Source organism: Salminus brasiliensis, chromosome 7 (assembly GCF_030463535.1).
Source record: "Salminus brasiliensis chromosome 7, fSalBra1.hap2, whole genome shotgun sequence".
In the NCBI taxonomy this organism is placed as follows: Eukaryota; Metazoa; Chordata; class Actinopteri; order Characiformes; family Bryconidae; genus Salminus; species Salminus brasiliensis.
The window spans coordinates 44142756-44162290 of NC_132884.1; the positions used below are offsets into that span (position 1 = coordinate 44142756).

At 40.7% G+C, this 19535-nt stretch overlaps 1 protein-coding gene across 3 annotated transcripts in view; it reads left to right on the forward strand.

Annotated features, from left to right (window-relative positions):
* Positions 1-1817: 1817 nt before the first annotated feature.
* mtss1 (MTSS I-BAR domain containing 1) overlaps positions 1818-19535 on the forward strand; it is a 61091-nt gene continuing 43373 nt past the window's right edge. For all 3 annotated transcript variants that reach the window (XM_072684954.1, XM_072684955.1, XM_072684956.1), the window contains exons 1-3: positions 1818-2571; positions 12705-12766; positions 18142-18215. In XM_072684954.1, the coding sequence (XP_072541055.1) occupies positions 2500-2571; positions 12705-12766; positions 18142-18215 (208 nt within the window). In that variant the 5' untranslated portion in view covers positions 1818-2499. The remainder of the gene's footprint in view (positions 2572-12704; positions 12767-18141; positions 18216-19535) is intronic.

Below are 19535 nucleotides of genomic sequence, written 5' to 3' on the forward strand. Positions count from 1 at the left end.
GCTTTATACCCCTCTAGCCCACGCCTGGCATTAGGCAGCATGGAGCCAATAGGGTCATGATGTTGATCTGCTCCAGAGAGTCCTATTCTATTGGCAGTACTTCTTCTCTACAGGGACTAGACAAGCTGTGTGTGCATTTGCACATCTGTGTCAGCAATGGGTGCAACTTAAAGTAGCTGTATGCATTCATTAGAAGGGGTGTCCACAAACATTTGGACATGTAGTGTATGTGTGATAAAGTGCAGGTGGAAATCTAAACAGCAGCCGATCCTGACTGGAGAAAATGAGACCAGCGTTTTGGATGCTGTGTAAATGTAGGCCTAGCAGACAGCAAGGTGACCTCTCTCTCTCTCTCTCTCTCTCTCTCTCTCTTTCTCTCTCTATTTCTCTATTTCTCTCTCTATCTCTCTCTCTCTTTCTCTCTCTCTCTCTCTCTGTCTCTCTCTCTCTCTCTTTCTCTCTCTCTCTCTCTCTGTCTCTCTGTCTCTCTTTCTCTCTCTCTCTCTCTCTGTCTCTCTCTCTCTCTCTCTTTCTCTCTCTCTCTCTCTCTCTCTCTCTCTCTCTCTCTCCCTCCCTCTCTCTCTCTCTCTCTCTCTCTCTCTCACGCTAAGCTGGCGGGCTGAGAGCCACTAGGGGACGCGGGCTGTGATGGAGAGCCTGGCTGGGTTGCTATGAGACTGATCTAAAAGGCAGAGCAGACCTGAAGTGTGTGACAGTAATCACCCCAGAACAGACTGGTGGGCAGGATGTTACAGGGGGCTGTGTTTCAATTAGGAGGCAGAACCACATTAGTTCTGACGTGTTTCTCTGTTTAGCTTCATAATTAGGTAAGATAATCCACACAGATCAGCCATAACATTAAAACCTAATATTGTGCAGGTAGGTACTGACCACTGTATACCGGGAACACCCCACAACACCTGCCTGATGTTATGGAGATGTTCTGACCCAGTAGCACCTTCAAGAACTGACTATTCACCTGCTGACCAACAGATCCACCCCTTGAGAGGAGCCACTGGAGCCAGATCACCAGTGTTCTTCACTGCACCTGTCCATGGTTTTAATGTTATGGTAGATCAGTGTATATCAGTATTCTGTACTTTTGCTTTTCAGATTAAATTTTTTTTAGCAACATGTTTAATATCTCAGACAGCAGCATTTATTAATCTGGTTAGTTATGTATTTAATATACACAGCCTTATAATAACAAATAACAAATAACAAATACTTAACATAAGCAACTTAACAGGTCTAATGTTTTATTGCACAGCAATGTTGCTCATGTGACGCTAAACATGTTATTAAATATGTTTATAGTTCATATGAAACATAGCAACGTTATTAATGTAAATCTACTAACTTTATTACTGGTCATTTATTCATTTTATTGATGCTAAATTATTAACATTATCAATGCTAACACATGCTAACCTTTTTTATTAACATTACTGAAGCTAAAATATTAACATTACTAACCTAACTTAGTAGATGTTAACTTAATAACCCACTGCTAACTTATAACTTTATAAAAATAAAGCAACATCCTTCAAACAGAGAGATGGGTTAAAGGCATTTTTCTGTGATATATATCATATATATATATGTTCAGTTGTGTACTGTACAGAGAGATGTTCAGGTGTTCATTATTTTGCGACACTGGGAAAATAAGCGCTCATAACAACAGCAGCCCGTAACCCGAGCCGCTGCAGCTGCGAATGAATGGACAGGCTCCACAGCCAATCACGTTACACTCCGGAAAAAGCCGAAGCTTCCCGAACGCGCCTTCGCTCCGCCCCCGAACAGAGCTCGTGAACTGGGAGCTTTTCACACGCGCGCAGGAGAAGAGAGGGAAGCAGCTCCGCGGGAATCACCTCAGGCAGCGGCCGCGCGCGCAGCGCTGTGGAAACTTTAGCCAGGTACTCTGAAACCGGCCGAACTCAGCCGAACTGCGCTCGGTTCGGGCGGCGGGGTGTGCGTGGTTCGGAGCTGAAGAGGAGGAGGATGGTGAAAGCGGAGGGAGGCTGAACCGAACAGAGAACCGAGAGGGTTTACACCGGCTCGCTCGATCCGCATCTCGGGTTAACCCGACCCAGCCGCCAGGTGGTTCTCCTCAGCTCGCTGTAACACGGACCTCTCGGCTCTACCTGAGGCTCCGGGCCCACATCTTGCACCGAAGACGCGTTTCGAGGGATTTCCGACGCATGTGTCTCATTTCGAACACTTTTTACACCGAATCGAGATGTATTTGCATCGGTTACCCAAGTTAGCAGGCTAGTGGTAGTGCTGGTTAGCCGGCTAGCGGAGCAGAGCTAGCTGTGCTACCGTGTTGTTGTCCGTGTTTGCCTCTTCTCTGGCCTCTCCTTCAGCATTCCCCTCCCGCTGACCTCATCCCACTGACGGCAGCGTCGACCCAGCTACCTACAAGCTCGCCTGTGCCACGAAAACAGCTCGGGCTGTGCCTGTGTGAGTTTTGGGGGGGATTTTTTTCGGACGTGGAAAATGGATGCGGGCATGGAGAAGGAGTGTAGCGCTCTGGGAGGGCTCTTCCAAACCATCATGATCGACATGAAGGTGAGAAATGGATGAAATGCGTGAGTTCAGCGAGTGTGTGAATGCAGGCGGGGGTGTGAGCAGGGTGGAAAGCCCGGGGTGTGAGGGACCCTCCAGCTGCTGGGCATTAGCGGCTCCACAACAGCGGCGAGGCTTCGCTCTGGCTGGCAACAGATCTCTGGTTGGTCCACTGAGCACTAATGGGCTGAAGAGGAGAGATATACACTACATGTGTGTGGACACACTTTCTAATGAAGGCATTCAGCTAGTTTAAGTTGCACCCATTGCTGACACAGATGTGCAAATGCACACACACACACACATATATATATATATATATATATATATATATATATATATATATATTGTGTAGTAATTAGTATTGTTTTCTGGAGCAGATAAACATGGATCATTTAGCTCCATGCTGCCTAATAATGCCAGGCGTGGACTAGAGGGGTGTATATAAAGCCCCCCAGCATTGAGGAGCTGTGGAGCAGTGGAAGAGCTGTGTTCTCTGGAATGATGGTGGTGGTGGAGCTCCATCCAGTACTTTTAGAGGGGATGATGAGGTGGGGTGGTGGTGGTGGTGATCATACAACAGCCTGACCTCACAACAATGCTCCTCCAAAATCTAGTAGAAAGCCTTCCATGGACAGTTTTAAATATCCCTGATTTCTTAAGAAACATATGTCCTTGAATAAGCAGGTGTCCCAATACTTTTGTCCATATGGTGTAGTAATACGTAACGAAATGAGTCTAGGAGGACGCGTATGTACTGTAATATTTGATGCACTGAATGGAAGGATGTGCAATGTATCACTATTGTGACGGTTTTTAGGTTAATATTTTGTCTCCATAAATAATCTAATGTTAAATTATTTCTCAGTGTGGGAGCTGAGCTGAGCTGATTCACAGTCGGTTTTGGTGTGAATCTGAGCCTCCCTGTAGAGAAACTGTCCCACTCCGATTTCTTTACAGTGGTGGTGAATGGAACTAGGCTTGGTCGCCATGACTACAACAAAGATATAACCCATAATTTATTTCCTATTCAAACCCACCAGTGAAGCTACACGTGATGCCTCAAGTAAAACATCCATATTAGAATAAAAGTGGACACTCAGTAATTCCATGGATAAATGTCTGTGTATATCAGGATAACGGTATAGAGGTGATCTTGTGATATAGGCGATGTATCGTTCAGCTCCCGCCAGGTGTTCTCAGTGTCTTATCTTGTGTGATTTGTGGTTTTATGCTTCGGGGGAAGTGAGAAACAGGGCAAACATCCTCAGGGTTGACTCAGTGAGTTACATTGGTCTAATAACGTGATTTGTCAGAGCTGAGTGTTTAGGTAGGCAGCGATGTGTCAGCTCTGGTAAAAATGACAGGGAAATGCTTGTTGGTGGCCAGGTTTTTTTTTGGCTAACTTTGAAGATGTGCGTTTTAGGTTCAGGGTGGTGAAATTGGGCCATTTGATTAGGAGGAAAACTGGAGCATACAGGATATGTGTGCGCATATTCCTGCACATTAACAAAAAAGTTAAATTCCTTCCAAAAATGAAATTAGCACTAAGGCATTGTATATAGTCATTTACGCTTGCCCTGGCCACATCGGGACCACAGCGGCTAAAAACACTAAGAAACTGAGTAACTTTATTCCTTTTTTGCTTCCTGAGCCTGGTTTTGACCCCTACAGCAGATGTTTTACACAGCTTGTGGGTTCTTCTGATGAGTTCAGATGATGACATTGCCATAGACAAACTGATTTTTTGCCAATTAAACACCTAGACAAAGACCAGGACTTCTGGAGCAACATACTTTGGACAGAAGAATGTTGAAAATACTAGATGCTTTACTTTGACGTCAACGATGGCAAGCGCTACCTGTAGGTCCTGTGATGACATTTTAGGATTATTCTTTACTCATCTTGAGGTTCTGCTCCTGGACTGAACTTTCTAGGACGGTCTGACCTGGCCATGTTGGTTGGTTGTTCCACTTGTAAATGATGACAGTGGAACCATTTTTAAATGAGATCCTTTTTTAAACCCCTTCCTAGATTCCTCTGCATCTCCAACCTTCTTTCTGAAGGCCTCCGAAAGCTTTTTGGATCTGGCCATGGTGATCTTCACCCCTCACGTCAACCATCAAGAGCAGACCACACTAAATGTCTGAAGTTTAAATAAGACAGACTCCTCCAGAATAATCCTCTCCAACCATGTTGTGATCATCTGCAGCTGATGTTCTGCACCTGGTTCTAATTCTACACATTAGAAGAAATGATAAATATGAGAGTGTTCTCTTTACTCGTTTTACTCAAGATAAAAACTTTTAATTGAAGTTTATAGATGTTAAAAGACCTTTCTTCAGTTTTGTGTATTTAGTTATATTACCTCTATCTTTACCTCCAGTATTCTTTGGTTTATTTTGAATTGTATTGTTTAAATGAAGATCAAAAGTCCACTAAGTTCTTCACATGGCTGTTAAACATTAGAAGAAGCACTCCTACGAAGTGTACTCCTACCTAACCATCACGGTACACACATCATGGATTGGTGCATGCAATCATACTGAGAATATACAGTGTGTGGTAAGCTTGGCTACTAGCAAACCGTGCTGTGAACAGAACCGTGGCTTCTGTGTGCCATTACACTCCTAGTCCTAGTCTTTTTTTTTTTTTTAAACCTAGGTGAAGAAAAGTCTGGGTGTAAGACTGGATTACATTAACTAGATTATGCTGTATCTCTCTTCCCGTGAGTACACAGCTGTGAAGTAAGTCATGAACATTCAGACCCCCCTCCTCAGGCAGTCACTAATCTTTAATCCTGGCACGTCAGCTTGTTTTCAGGAGCTTAACAGACCCATATCAAGCGTAGGTCTCTGCAGAACTGAGTAGTGGGTGTTTCAAAAGGCGGTCTATCGGAAGTTGGCAAGCAAAAAAGCAGGTGTGGCGAAGGGTTATTCCTATTGGTTAAGATTGCTGTTGGAGTGCCAGTATTATGTCTAACTTTTCCAAACATGCTGAAACTGCAAATGGTTTCTACACAATGAGTCAAAACTAAATAATTAAAACAATGTACAGATACTAGATCGTCTGTCCAGTGTTTGTTAGCAGCATTAGACTTGTATAATTAGCATTAAACTTTATCCGTACTTTGTTTAGATTAGTCAGCGAAAGTGTCTGAAAATCAACACTGCTGTCTGTGTATGTGTGTGCTGCACGTGTGGATGTATTCTCAGGGGCTTCACCTTCAGAGCTGACGCAGAGGCCGTCCTGTGTAAGTCAGTGTGTGTGCACATGACAGATGAAGTAGCTGAAGGACACAGATGGAGGGGGAGGTGTGTGTGTGTGTGTGTGTGAGAATCTCAGGAATGTGTTGAGCAAAGCAGTACCTTGGTTGCAGACTGCGAGTGTGGTGATGTTTGTCCCCCTGCCGAGTTGGTCAACTCTGACGTCGTCCGATCTAGGTTATGTCTTTACTGTTTAGCTACAGGTTTTGAGTGCATATTTTAAAATAAATAATCTTAATGTTTGGTCTTAATAGAAGAGAATTTCACTAATTGTACATAAACAGTTAAGATGTGAAGAGTCATTCAGAGTGTGGTTTGATGGGTTTGGTGTGATACGCTCCATTCTTAAAAAAAAAAAAACCTTCACTGTTCACTGAGACAGTTTTAGAAGGTTTCCCATCTATAATTACATTTTCGGTCACCTGTAGTGCTTAGTAACTGAATCATTTAGCGTAATAATTCTGTAGATGATATTGGTCTAAATTTATGTTTGTGCCCAAGCCTTGGCTGAATAAATTGAATGAATGATTTACATTTGAAGTGTTTAAGCCTTTTGATGGGGCTGGGGCTGGGGCTGGGGCTGGGGATGGGGCTGGTTTGTCTTCATGGACATGGACTCCTAAGACCTTTTTATAAAACAGGGCAGCTAAAGGGGAAGCCTCTCCAGTTACCTGCCGGCCTCTCAACCTTGGTTGGGCTTGTTGAAAGCTCCTGAACTCTACACCAACACACCCCTCAGCCCAGGTCTGAGTGTTATGATAGGAACCAATCTCCTCTGGTATTTGTGCAGGTGGGTGTGGAATTCTGTCCACAAGCGTGTGCTGCACTTCTGTCCAAATAAATAGTGCGAACAGAAGTGTAGATCCAGCTTAACTGTCCAGTCTGGGTTAAATGTGGGGCAGGGATATTATTCAGTGTTTTTTAACTGTCATAGGAGATGTGATCATGTGTAGATGTTTGTAGAACATCATGAGAATGCACTTGCCCCTTCTAAACAGTTTTGGCTATGCGGTGGCAGTAGTTTGGAGAACCTGGGACACAGAGTTCCCTGGCATGTAAATAGACTCTAGTAATCCACGGTTCTAGATTCCATGTGATTAGTTTCAGGGGTTTATCTAGAGCTCAGTGAGAATGCTACAATTCAGTGTCACAATATTTCCAAATGTAATCCTACTATTAAAGTGAGAATACGTTGGTGTTAATAAAGTTCATAAGTTGGCCAGTGCCGATTCCTGCCAGACAGATTTGGTGACTGTAGTACAGGCAAAAGTGCAACAAAGTCTTTAATATTTGCTCTTTAATGGTCACAACTGCAAAATCTAGATCTGTCAGAAATGAATAAATAAAACAATAAATAAATTGACATTGGAGCTGCATTGTGCTAGACATCTACAGAAAGATTTAATCTTGCTTGTTCTGGTGCAGATCTTTGCATTAAGGAGAGTTTTTCCCCCTTAGTGCATGAATGTGATTGGCTGCGTAACCAGCAAGCTGTTAGGCGCTCTTTATTTTTTGGGGGACTTTATTCGAAAAAAGACGCCATATTCAGCATCCCATTTATATTAAACTGCTCACCGGTCTTACCGTTTATACTCATCCATGTTTTTCAGTCATTGGTGACCCACACAACTGTGTTGCTGGGTAATTGGACTTCTGACTGTTGTACAGACTAAATGACAAGATGTATGAGCGGTCCTCAAGCCTGACATGTCTGCTGTTCACTGATTATCAGCTGGGAATTACCTGCTAAAGTTAAAATAATCAACAAAATCATCCACAAAATGTTTTATTTATACATGATAAAACTGTTTTCCAGCTAAACAGTAAAATTCTGGACCCCCACAGTAAAGCACAATTTGCATTTAATGTCTGTGAATGCTTCTAACGTTATGAAATGGATTGTGTCTACAGCGACCCAGACAACCTCTGAGGTTTAAATGACCCTAAAGCCAACCTTCGCTAACTGTATGCTGCCTCGCATGTTTCTGTTTTGTTATTCAGTACAGTGGACTGACAGGTTTTTTTCCTTTCCTGTTCTTTCCCTTTACTTCGTCTTTGCCATAGCAACAGAGAGAGACGAGATCATGGCACTGTAGGACTAGAAAAAGACGAGGAAAAAAAATTATGGCAAATTGTAAGGCCAAAACTCTGGGGGGAAAATCTCTAAAGAAAAAGAGAAAAGAGATGGAAGTGAAGGAAGGGAACAGATGAAAGACTGGTGGATGAACGTGGAGGGGTGGCTTGTGTGGGTGGGGGCGGGTCCTTCCCTCAAGCTTTTAGTAGGAAGGGGTTTTGTACAAACTGTCATTTGTTTCCTAAGAGAACGCGCTGCTTGTGATTCACCCTGTGCTGGAGGGTATGACACGTAGAACATGCACCGGAGAAAGCAGAACAAAAACCTGTTATTCTTTAGAACAACCTTATTCAAATGAAGACACTGCATATTCTAGAACCCTGACAAATGTGTAAGCTGTTTAAACACCTCTTTAAAGATTTATTTTTCTTGAATTTGATGCACAGCGATCTGCCATAACATTTGAAAAACAGTTGAAGTGGATAACATTGATGATCTGGTTCCAATGACTCATGTCAAGGGGTTTATGTGTATAGTTCTGCAGCAGATCAACATGAACCTATTGGCTCCATACTGCCTAATACCAGGCAGGGGCTAGAGGGGTATAAAGCCCCCCAGTATTGAGCAGTGGAAGAACTGTGTTCTCTGGAATGATGGTGGAGGAACTCCATCCAGTACTTTTGGGATGCGTCAGGGAGGTGGGGATGATGACGTGGGGTGGTGATCATCTAACATCCTGACCTCACTAATGCTCTTGTCGCTGAATGCAATCAAATCCTCACAGCAATGCAAAATGTAGTAGAAAGCCTTTCCACCAGACATTTACAGCACATGAACAACAGTAAGTGCTTTGAGTCAACGTCAAACTCAAAACACGCTCATCATGATCAGTAAAGCTGTACACATCAGACAAGAATGTCAGAGCGGTGCAATGCTTTAAGCTGTTTTAATTGCGTGATGGGTGAGTCGAAGCTAGTTGGGGGGCACTGAAAATGATAACACTGAGGAGAAAATTGGGGGAAAATCCCAAAAATAAAAAAATGAGACACATTCACAGTTGTGTAGTTGACACCTGGAACAGTTATCTGATAGGTCTGTAGATTGTTTACATTTAGGCTTGTTGTCAAGACTTGGCGTTTCCAGTGTAGACACTGGAATTTCAGAAGAGCAGAGCTTTTTGGTGATGTGGGACTACTGCACTAAAATATTTGCATTTTATTAAATTGACTGCATTTGGAATCCTCTTCCAATAAATATTTTTGTTAATGAATATATTTTTGGTTAAGCTGATCCAGCTTGGTTTAGTCAATTTCTGCACTTTAGAAATGTTGGTCACCATCCACAGAAATACACATGAATGCATGATCAGTCTACAATTCCTCATTTGTTGCAACAGGATGGGCCAAATCAAACATCCTCATGGGTCCCACGTTGGGCATCCCTACTCATAGCACTCTGTACTTGTTAGAGCTTAAAAATTCCACTTTGTCACACTCATGGAGAATGTTGCTGTGCTGCCAAAGTGCCTTTCCACCTGATACCTGAGATTCCAATGTGAAACTGGAGACCCTCATGAAGAAAGAAGGCTTAGACAAGCCTAATTTTAGTTTAATGTTCTAAATTCAAAAATATAAGCCAGAGTTGTTTACACACCATGTCCAAAAATATAAAGACCGCTCTAGAGATGCACCGATCTCTAGCCTGTCATGATAACAAAATTTTCTAAACGATTAATCATCTCCTAAATTATTGCGATAAACAATAATATTGTAATATGCAGAGTAAAATGCGATGTCTTTTATCTCCTTCAGAATGCCGTCTTTCACTTCATTATATAAAGCTGGAATGGCAGTTTGAGAGATGTATGTTTTCTTTGGCAATTCATACTGCCTGTCAAACGTTTTCAGCATGTTTTTGAATGCTGTTTTTTCCACCGTATTTAACGGCAGCATCTCTTTGGCTATATAGTGAGTTACACTATTTGTAATCAAAGGCATCCGTGATGGTCACCTGCTTGGACGCCCCCTCTCCAACCGGGTTCTTTGTTTCCAGCTCGGTAAATTGAACTGGATGGTTGTGCTTTAAATGGGCTCTTAGGTTAGTTGTGTTGCCACTGTTTTTAGACAAAGACGACATACCGCCTCGTTAAAGCTGATGGACTCTCCGCGCTCATTTGTCTTAAAGCCAAAGTGTTCCCACACTGGAGCAGTGCAATGTGGCTTTGAAACCAGGTCCATCTTGAATTACTTCTCCAAACTTTCTTTCTGGATTTGTGTAACTTTTTTTTTTGCAAAGCACTTTGTAAGTCGCTCTGGATAAGAGCGTCTGCTAAATGCCGTAAATGTAAATGTACAATGTTTGGTTGCTGCTTGTATGTTTGACCAAGTTACTTACTTATTCTCAGGTTCAGCTGCTAGATTTTATTTTTGAATCATCGACCGATATGCAAAGTTTATGTATTTGTATCTGTATCGGAACTGAAAAAAGCCAGATCTGTGAATCCATAGACAGCCCTGCCAATGAGTTCAGGTACTTTTATGGTGCTCTATTGCTAATACAGATGACGAATAGAACAGGGCACTCTGGAGCAGACATGTCCTAATTATTGTGAGACTTGAAGTAGAGGCTGTTACTACAAGAAAAAATGAATTAAAGGACCTCAATAGGGAGTTGTTTGTAGGAGGAACAGGGGTTCACATACTTTTGGTTAGGTAGTGTGGAGTCAGTTTTTTAAACAAATGACTTGTTGAACCAGGTAGTTGTCCTGGACCGAGCAAAATGATACATTTCTGTGCCAGTCTCATGATCTTCATATGAAAGATTGTTCGGTATGTGTGTATTTGGTAACCCGTTGGTAGCGTTGCACAATTAGTGGAGGGGTGGAGGAGCCTTCCTCATATTCGAGCTCAGCATTATTTTTCCTGCAAAAAAGCCACTCATCCCTTTTTAGTACAGAGGGTTTCAAGTTTGTAGTGTTCTTTCCTGTAATAAAGAAGAGGAACATAAAATGGGTATGTCAGGAGAGTTTTGTGACTCATGTTAGTTAATGCTGACAGGCTAAAATTGGCACCTAAGTTTTAGCCCAGTAGTTAACTGATTAAGATGTCTTGGCAGTAAGACAAAGTCAATCCTGAAATCAAATTGACCCTTTGAAGTTTTTGTCTATGCGCATATAAAATTGATTTAAAAGTTTTCTCTGCCCCTACCTCCTCCGACACCTATCCTGGAGAGAAAACTCACTTTAACAAAGTGACAACTTTTTAACAGCATTCACTTAAAATGCATAGTGACATTGGGTGGGTATGGATGGGCTTGCATAAAGAATGGATCTGGATATAAGAATGAGTTCAGGTGTGGAAGGATGTTGTACTGTTGTATATGGGTTGGTTTGATATTGTGTATATAGATGGATGTGGGTATTGAGTATGGATGTGACAGGATATTGGCAGGTATGGAGGAATCTGGGATAGATTATAATAATAATCATTCTTTATTTAAGCACAGGTTTAAGGTGCTTCGCACACTAGGATTTTTTTTGTATCTATTTAAAATTGTAATGCATCAGACAGCAGTGATTGGGCAAGTTTTGCTGCTGCTATCCGCATTTAACTTGTTCCCTTGCCAACTTAACCATCTTCACTTGAGCTAATACAGCAATGGAATGGCCTTTAGAGGTAAAGTCTGGAATTCCCCTGAGGGAAATGGAAGACCTGTTTAAGATGATATTGAATTAAGCAAGTTGACTCTTCCTTGTTTATGGTCAACTGAAAGAACATTATCAGCTTGATTTGTATAGTCTATAACTGTAATCTGTTTTCAAGGTCAGTTAGGTACAGCTGTGTGGATTAGGCTTTAGTAGACAGTAGTGGTAGACAGGATTGGTTTATTGCCTAAAATCTATCTAATCTAAAAAATGTGTGATGCTTTACGGCACAACTTAACAGTATGACCAGGAGATAATGGACCGAACATGTTTGTCTTCTTGTCCAAGAGCGGTCGACAAATGTCAGTACATTTGTTCAGTGTTCTCCTTATTTCATCGTTTTATGTTCTAAGCCAGCATAAAAACATCCAGAGAGCATTAAAATGACATGAAATCTTTTCCCACAGAAATGCTGAGCTTAGTTAGCTCTGCCTAGCTTCATATTAAGTTGTGTTTTGGATTTGTGTGGCACAAATCTTGACATTTTTGTACTTTTAAAGGTTTTGTACTAGGTCAGATTAATGATAGACTGCCTTATGGTGAGACTAGTATTACAAAAAGTGTATCCGTCAAATGATATTTATGATCCGTCAAATTGATATTGTATGTACACATATATATATATATATATATATATATAAAAAATAAAACATTGAGCATTAATCCAGTTTGCTCAAATAAAGTTATCTAATAAAATTGGAAAATTAAAAAAAAAAAATCAATCAATCAATGAATAAATGTTTTGTTGTTGTCCAATCTAAACCTTGTACCGCTACAATTTACCTACGTGCCTAATATTTAGTAGGACCCCTCGTGCCACCACAACAGAGCAGAGCATTTAAGGCATGGACTTCAAGAACTTATTTTCTGGCTTCTGTGCAGTGCTGTATGTCACCAGCTCCCAAACAAGAATTTGCCTCACGATGGTCATATCAGCTGAAATTATTTTAACGTGAACCTAATCAGCACAAGAGAACCGGGCTCATCTCGATAATGGGCTCCAGATGACTTACCGGTTTAGTATAATGATTTACCACTGTTTACCCTGACTTACCTCTCTCCTGCTCTCTGTCTGTGTGTGTCTGCCCCATAGGCAAGTTACCCGGCCTGGGAGGACTTTGTCACGAAAGGGACCAAGCTGCAGTCCCAGCTAAGGTAAGAGCTGACTCCTCCTCTTCTCACATACATCGTACTCAGGCAGGTGTGGAAGATTATGATGATCCTTACAGTGTTCTTAAATGCTGGAAATGCGGGCGGTTGCAGCTGTAGGCTAGGTCTTGGGGTGTTTACCTGTTTCCTCATAAACTGCTTGAGGGAGAAGCCGTTGAGAACCAGGAGCTTAGAAGTGAGACAATGAGTAGATTACAAGTGCGAAAGGGAAAAAATTGTGGGAGTAAGGGAATGTCTGGACAGGCAGGAGTGACTTGGCAAAAAAAAAAATAAATAAAAATTAAAAGCGCATGATTGACCCCAGACACAGTCGATCAGTCAAGACATCTTTGGTATCTGATGTGCTTCTTTAGTTTATGAACAAACACTGGACTTTGACTGTCACCAATTTCTTCTGGGGGGAAAAACAACCCTCTGGTGCAGAACAGGTCATTGGATGGTTGGAAAGTATGACAAAATAAGGGGTGATAGATTTGAAAACGTTTGTGGACCCTTGATCAAATAAAAAAAAAAATTGTTAACTGACAAACAATTAGCAACCTCTAAAAGGGATCTCTGCAAATTTTTTTTAAATTGAAATGCTGGAGGAATCTGGAGCAGTGCCTCGGAATTGACCCATGGGTCACGACCGTTTACAGTCTGCTCGCTCACTTGCCGCTCTGTCCCCACAGAATAAACAGTAAACAGGATAATGACCCTCCCGAAGGTCCACTCCAGTCTCTCTGATAAACATCAAACACACTCCACTCACACACACAATTTACTGCTGCCTGCTCCACTGACTGGCCTGCTTCCCTCTGACCTAAGTAAGGCTGCTGTGATTAGTCAATGCTGTAAATGCACCGATTTGCATATTCCTGGTCATTCAGGGTATTTTTATTTATTTATTAATTTTAATTTATTTTTGTGTGTGTTTGTTTGCTCACTGCATTTAAGCACAATTAAAGATCCAAGCTAACGCTGTCCAGTCATCTCTGGGACTGATAAAAATAGCATATGTGACAATGTTGGATTGCTTCAGCGAGGATTAACTTGCATACATTGACTTAACACTTGGAGACTGTTTACACTTTGTGTTAACATGCGTTTTCTGTTATCAGATCACATTCAGATCCATTTGGACTACACAAAAAGCAGGTGTAAAAACACATGTGACACATGTAATTGAATTGCGATTGGATCGCTCAAACCACATTTGGAGAATGATCATAGACTAATCACCATCACATTCAACATAAGTGTAAACACGCTGTTTATCTATGTACAGTTACATAAGCACTGCATTTATCCACAAATAAACTGAATTTCTGTCCTCGTACACAAGTTTGAGTTCTATTTGAGTCCAGTCTACAGCCCTGCAGACATGTATTCAGTCTTTAGTAGTACAGTTATTTATACTCTGCTGACTATTCTGATAAATTCTTATCGGTTGGCTTCACAATGAAAACCTAAGGTCTCGTATTCATATTAAGGGACACAGACTTATGCATGGCTGGGGGGCCTCTTTCGGGAGCTGGTTGGTGTTGAAAGATAGTACTTTGTAGTCCATATCACCTGATACCCCAGCGTTTTCTGATAAACTAGCACTAACAGATCTCTCCACAGAAGAGGGGCTCTGAATAGGTCTCTACAATAGCACTATTGACCCTGTTGGTGTGGCTCAGCCTCCTGGCACACAAGCTTTGTACTATTTAGAAACTTTGTATATGCCCTGTAAGGGAATGATTGATAGTTATTTGTAAGTCCTTTGTGGTTTCTGTCATGAGAAGACTGTCTCAGATTTGAGTCGTAAAAGATTTGTCATTCATACCTGTAAAATATGTAAATTGCATATTGCAATTGTATTCAAATTCGATATTCAATACATGATTTTCACCAGAAGTCATCAAACAGTTGTAAACATGGAATAAAATTTTCTATCGTTACTATCGTGCATGCCTACATGTGATTATGATACTGAGACGATATGTTGTATTGTCTAAGTTTAGGCACCGCTGGTTAAATCTTTTCTAGTGTGAATGGTTGTGAGATTGATTTGAACCTGATTTGGAAAAAAATATAAATATATATATATATATTCTTAAATATTTGAAGTAAGATAATTTAAAACTTGAGCCTCATTCTTTACATTAACAAAATAATAAATACAACAAAAAAGTAAAAGAGCCTGAGACAAACCCTGTACCCTGTATAACCCTGTATTAGCAGTACCTAGCAAGTATCACAGCTTGCAAACTTGTTTTGTAGCAGCTCAGAGTCTTTCGGTTTCAGTGGGAGATTTATGTCCATTCTTCTTGCAGGTTTTAGATCTGTGAGTTTCTGTCCACCGATATTCTGTCTGCTTTTTTAAGGTCTGTCCCTAGATTAGGCTGGGAGACTGTAAGGACCATGGCAGAAATCGACTGCAGCAGACACTGTAAGGTTCTGTCTCAGACAAGGGTTGTATAGAAGTTACAAGTGAAAGGACCCTTTTCAGTACTTTGTGAAACCCTTTTTCCCCTTTTTCTAAACAGAACCTGTTAATTTAACCCCTTAATAATGCAAAGCACCATTAAGCAACTGAAGGGTTCTTTGATTGGTCATGGATCATATGTACCAGGTGCTTTGAATGTTTGTTTTTTTGAGCAATGGAAAAAAACAAGAACCATGTTTGTAATAAAGAGGTATGAGTGTGAAGAAGCTTTTTGGTTCTTTAAGGAACCAAATAAAGTTCTTTCATGGCATTGTTTAAAGAGTAACCCACCTGGTGCATGTGATGTATGTCATCTTAAAGAACCCATTGGTTGCTTAGTGGTTCTTTGCCTTAATAAAGGGATAGTTTTTGTATGTTGTTCTGTTTATAATGTTACTGAAAGTGAGGACTGACTTTTGCTCGTTATGACTAGTTCCTCTAAGTTTTGCTTTTAGCGGTTTAAATATAAGAGATAAAGGTGTTTTGCAGGGCGACTTAAAACTGTACCTTTTATTTTTGGCTTTATGTTTGCGTTTTGCTCAATGTTGCAGTTTGAACTTTGGCGGAAGACCGGCTGCCACATCGTTTTCCAGGAGTGTGGGAGGAAGGTTGCAGTCAGTAGTTTAGATGCAAAGTGAAAGAATGAGGTGGGGGTACACAGGCGGATGACGCATTGTGTGCCTGTTTGTTCAGGAGCTTGTTGAACTCTGTGCTTTAGTCCTACAGATGTTCTGCAGACTGATGCCCTACTGACCTGCCTTGAAGGTTCTTTCTCTAACAGAGGAACATTAGCATGTCGGATATGATTGATTGAATGCGTCCTGCATATACATTCCATATATATACACTTTACTTCGTCTCCAGAAGTATGAGGGCGCCTTCTCCTCCAGCATTTCTACTGAAATCAAGGATATGATTTCAGAGTTTGTCCCCCTTTTGCTGCAGTAACAGTACTCAGGTCGAACATTGCTATGAGGACAATATGATTGCATTTAGCCCAGAGTAAGAGCATCTGTAAGGTCGGTTACTGGATGAGTAGTTCTGCAACTTCAAGTGGGGTTGCAGCTACAGCTGGGCGATGAGGAATATATTCTATATTTAAAGACATTTTTTACTATGTACAATATTTATCGCAATGTTTTGTCATGTAGACAAAATGCACCAGCCGCATAGAAAATAAACAAACTGCTATCCAAATACTCTCCTGTACTCAGTACCAGGATTTTTACTTTAACTATGCTTTACTCTATTGAATTAAATAAGACTGATTGCACTCTTTGTAATGAAACATGCAGTTAATCAGTGTTCTTTAAGCAGTGACAACAGCCACGATACACTCATAAAAGCATATTGTGTACCACGGTAACAAAATTGATCACAGTATGATAAAATAATAAAATAATCATATTGCCCAGCTCTAGTTGCGGCGGTATGATAGCTGTGATAGAAAATATCACGGTTTTGCAGTATCACGGTATACAATATTTAACAATTCTTTTTCTTGTTCTTCTCATTTTCTCACTTTTTTTTTTTTTTTCCTTTTTTGGACAAAAAAAAAAACATACTATAACAGTCAATTAATAAAAATGCATGGGAAGTGTCTCCCTTTTGAAGATAAATTAAAAGTGTGGTGGAGCTCTTGTGATTAATCTTCTGAATTAATCAATTGATTTTGTGAACTCCGAAACTAGTAACAAATTGGTGGGCTTCTTGTCCTCATTAACCCTTTTGTATATGTAAAGAAATACACAGGCTAATTAAAATATCCTTTTTTTTGGTGTGTTAGTACTTACTGCAGGTAATATTTTGAATATGTAAAAATAATTTGTTCATTTGAATTTAGCGGTGCCTTTAGGAGTTGATGATAAATTCACGCAAATTCAGTCGTCCTCTTTGTTCTGAAGGACTCATTATTTCCACATTAAACATGTAAATCTGTTCAGCTCTGTAACAGTTCAGGTCCAGACCCAAACGCTGCTGCCGGCGAGCTGGATCCGGCTAGATAATGGTTCTTTTCTAATGGAATTAGAATCCAAGTTCTAAATGGCGACTATTTTGTTGAGTGCTGCTGCTTTTAAAATAAGTCTCTCTCTGAAACTATAGACATGAACGGAGAGGAGGGGTTAAACTCCGCAGTAGAAAGACTTCTGCCAAACAGTGAAACAGCCGGAGTTCTGATTCTGCAACAGAATGCCTCCGCTGACTAATCTGTTAAAGGACCAAAATAGATTTTAAAGAACTATTTGACTTTTTTACTGCAATGCACAAACTAATAGACACTTGGTCACAGTTTGTGTTAGACTGTGTGAAATTTACTAAATGTCTGTCACTGGGGGTCGTTTTTTTATTCATTTTTTTTATGAAACTGCTGCCACACTAGGATAGGACCTGATATTTTCCAGAAAGGATAGTTAGCACAGTTGGAGCACTGGGTGAATTCTGCAGGGTTAAACAAACACTAAACACTGACTCTGTTCAAGAACAGGTTTTTAGGACATGCTTTTATAGTGTAGCTCTGACACAGGCTGACTGTAGAGCTGAGAGTCAGTGGTCCAGTTGTCCTTTTTTTCCTTCGGTCACACTCAGGCACACTTTAGCCAAACTTTGCTAATGATGAATTATCTATTAGCAATCTAAGAAGTCTATGCTTCTTTTAAAAAGCAAAAGTGCACACAGTGTCAAGCTTTACGATAAAATCATTCCCTTTGGACTGAGTGTTAGGTAGCCTGTTACCACAGATGAGCTTGCCACCTCAAGCTTACTCCATGAGAGGGGAATTTTCCTTGTTTTAAACTATAATGTCTTGCTTTGCGGTTGAAGGAGAGTATGGATGTTTATGTAGCTTTTGTAGTGCATGGTACATTTTTTCATTTTGGTTGCAGTTAAAATGTGTCCTTGTGTTTCTTAGGACGACCGTCATCGTCACTGGCTCGTTTCTTGATGCCTTTCAGAAGGTGGCTGACATTGCAACTGGAACTCGAGGTGAGGAGCTTCTTATTTTCCTCCCTTTCTTACTCCCGTTTTTGTACTGTGGTGATTTTTTTTTTTTCAAAAACCTCATGACAAATATCCAAAGCACACTTAAAATGTAAGACTTTTTTAACAATTAAAACATTTTTTTAATCGCTTATATCCCCAAAACTGCATTAAAAAGTGCAATTGTGTAAAAAAAAAATCCATTAGGAGTTTGGTAGACATACATTTCAAACTGTCCTAGTAGTGTAATTTTTTTAAGGTCATTATTGCATTGGCTGTTGTTACTGTGCCTCGAAGACTGATGTACGTAAATGAAATCTGTTCTGACTATCTAGAGAGAAACAATGTGACAAGTGTTCAGGTTCTGGGCTAGCCCCAACTAACACACATATAAGGGGTTTGTCAATTGAGTGTGTTGTGTAATTGTTCCATTGTAAATGTAAATTAACAACCCATGTACAATACAATAATTAAATAGCTGAATCTGAGCCAAATAATGAATCATCCGAAGTCTTATAGTTTGAGCTCACACTCAAACTCTAGTCCAACAATTTCTAACTGGATTTATGTTTTATTTTCTCCGCAGTGAGAGATGTTGATCTTTTGTCTCTCATCTACACAAATATGACATCAGACAAATAATTCATGCCCAGTGTTCCATGATATGGGCCACCCAAAAAAAAGCTTTATATCTTTGTGTCGGTGCATACCACTGTTTTCCCCTCCAGTGTTTTTGCTGTAGCCTCATTTTTAAAGTCACCAGTCTTAAACATCTCCAGTAAAAGTCCACATCCATAAAGCAAAGCCTGAAGGTGATAGACGTGTATCTACATGTCTCTCTTCTCAGAGCACAGCACATAATGGAATACATCCAGTGGTGTTGCATTAGCAGCAGTTTGAAAAGATGTGGTGGAGCTTCATGTGTCCAGCCTTCACACTTCTAGCATTAGTAGCATTGTGGGGACTGGTAATGTCCAGACTGGGGAGAAAATTAGGAACCACCCAAACGGCATGATTTTTAACGGTCACAGAAAAACAGATTTTAAAACACAGACTGTGCTCTGTAAAACACAAACACAAGTGCTGCTTCATTCAGAACTGCCTAAACAGCTGCAAGATAAACTCACAGACACTAAAGCTGATCCCTCCATTCCTGCGTGGTCGGTGCTCTTACATTTTTTGCAATGTCTTGTCAGCTTTTTTGTTCTCTACATAACACAGTGTGGTACTCCACCATTAATTGTTCCCCCAAATGTTTTCAGGCCCACTGTTAGCAGGTTCTGTAATGACCCGGTTTTGTGTGTTTATTTTTTATAAACTACAGTA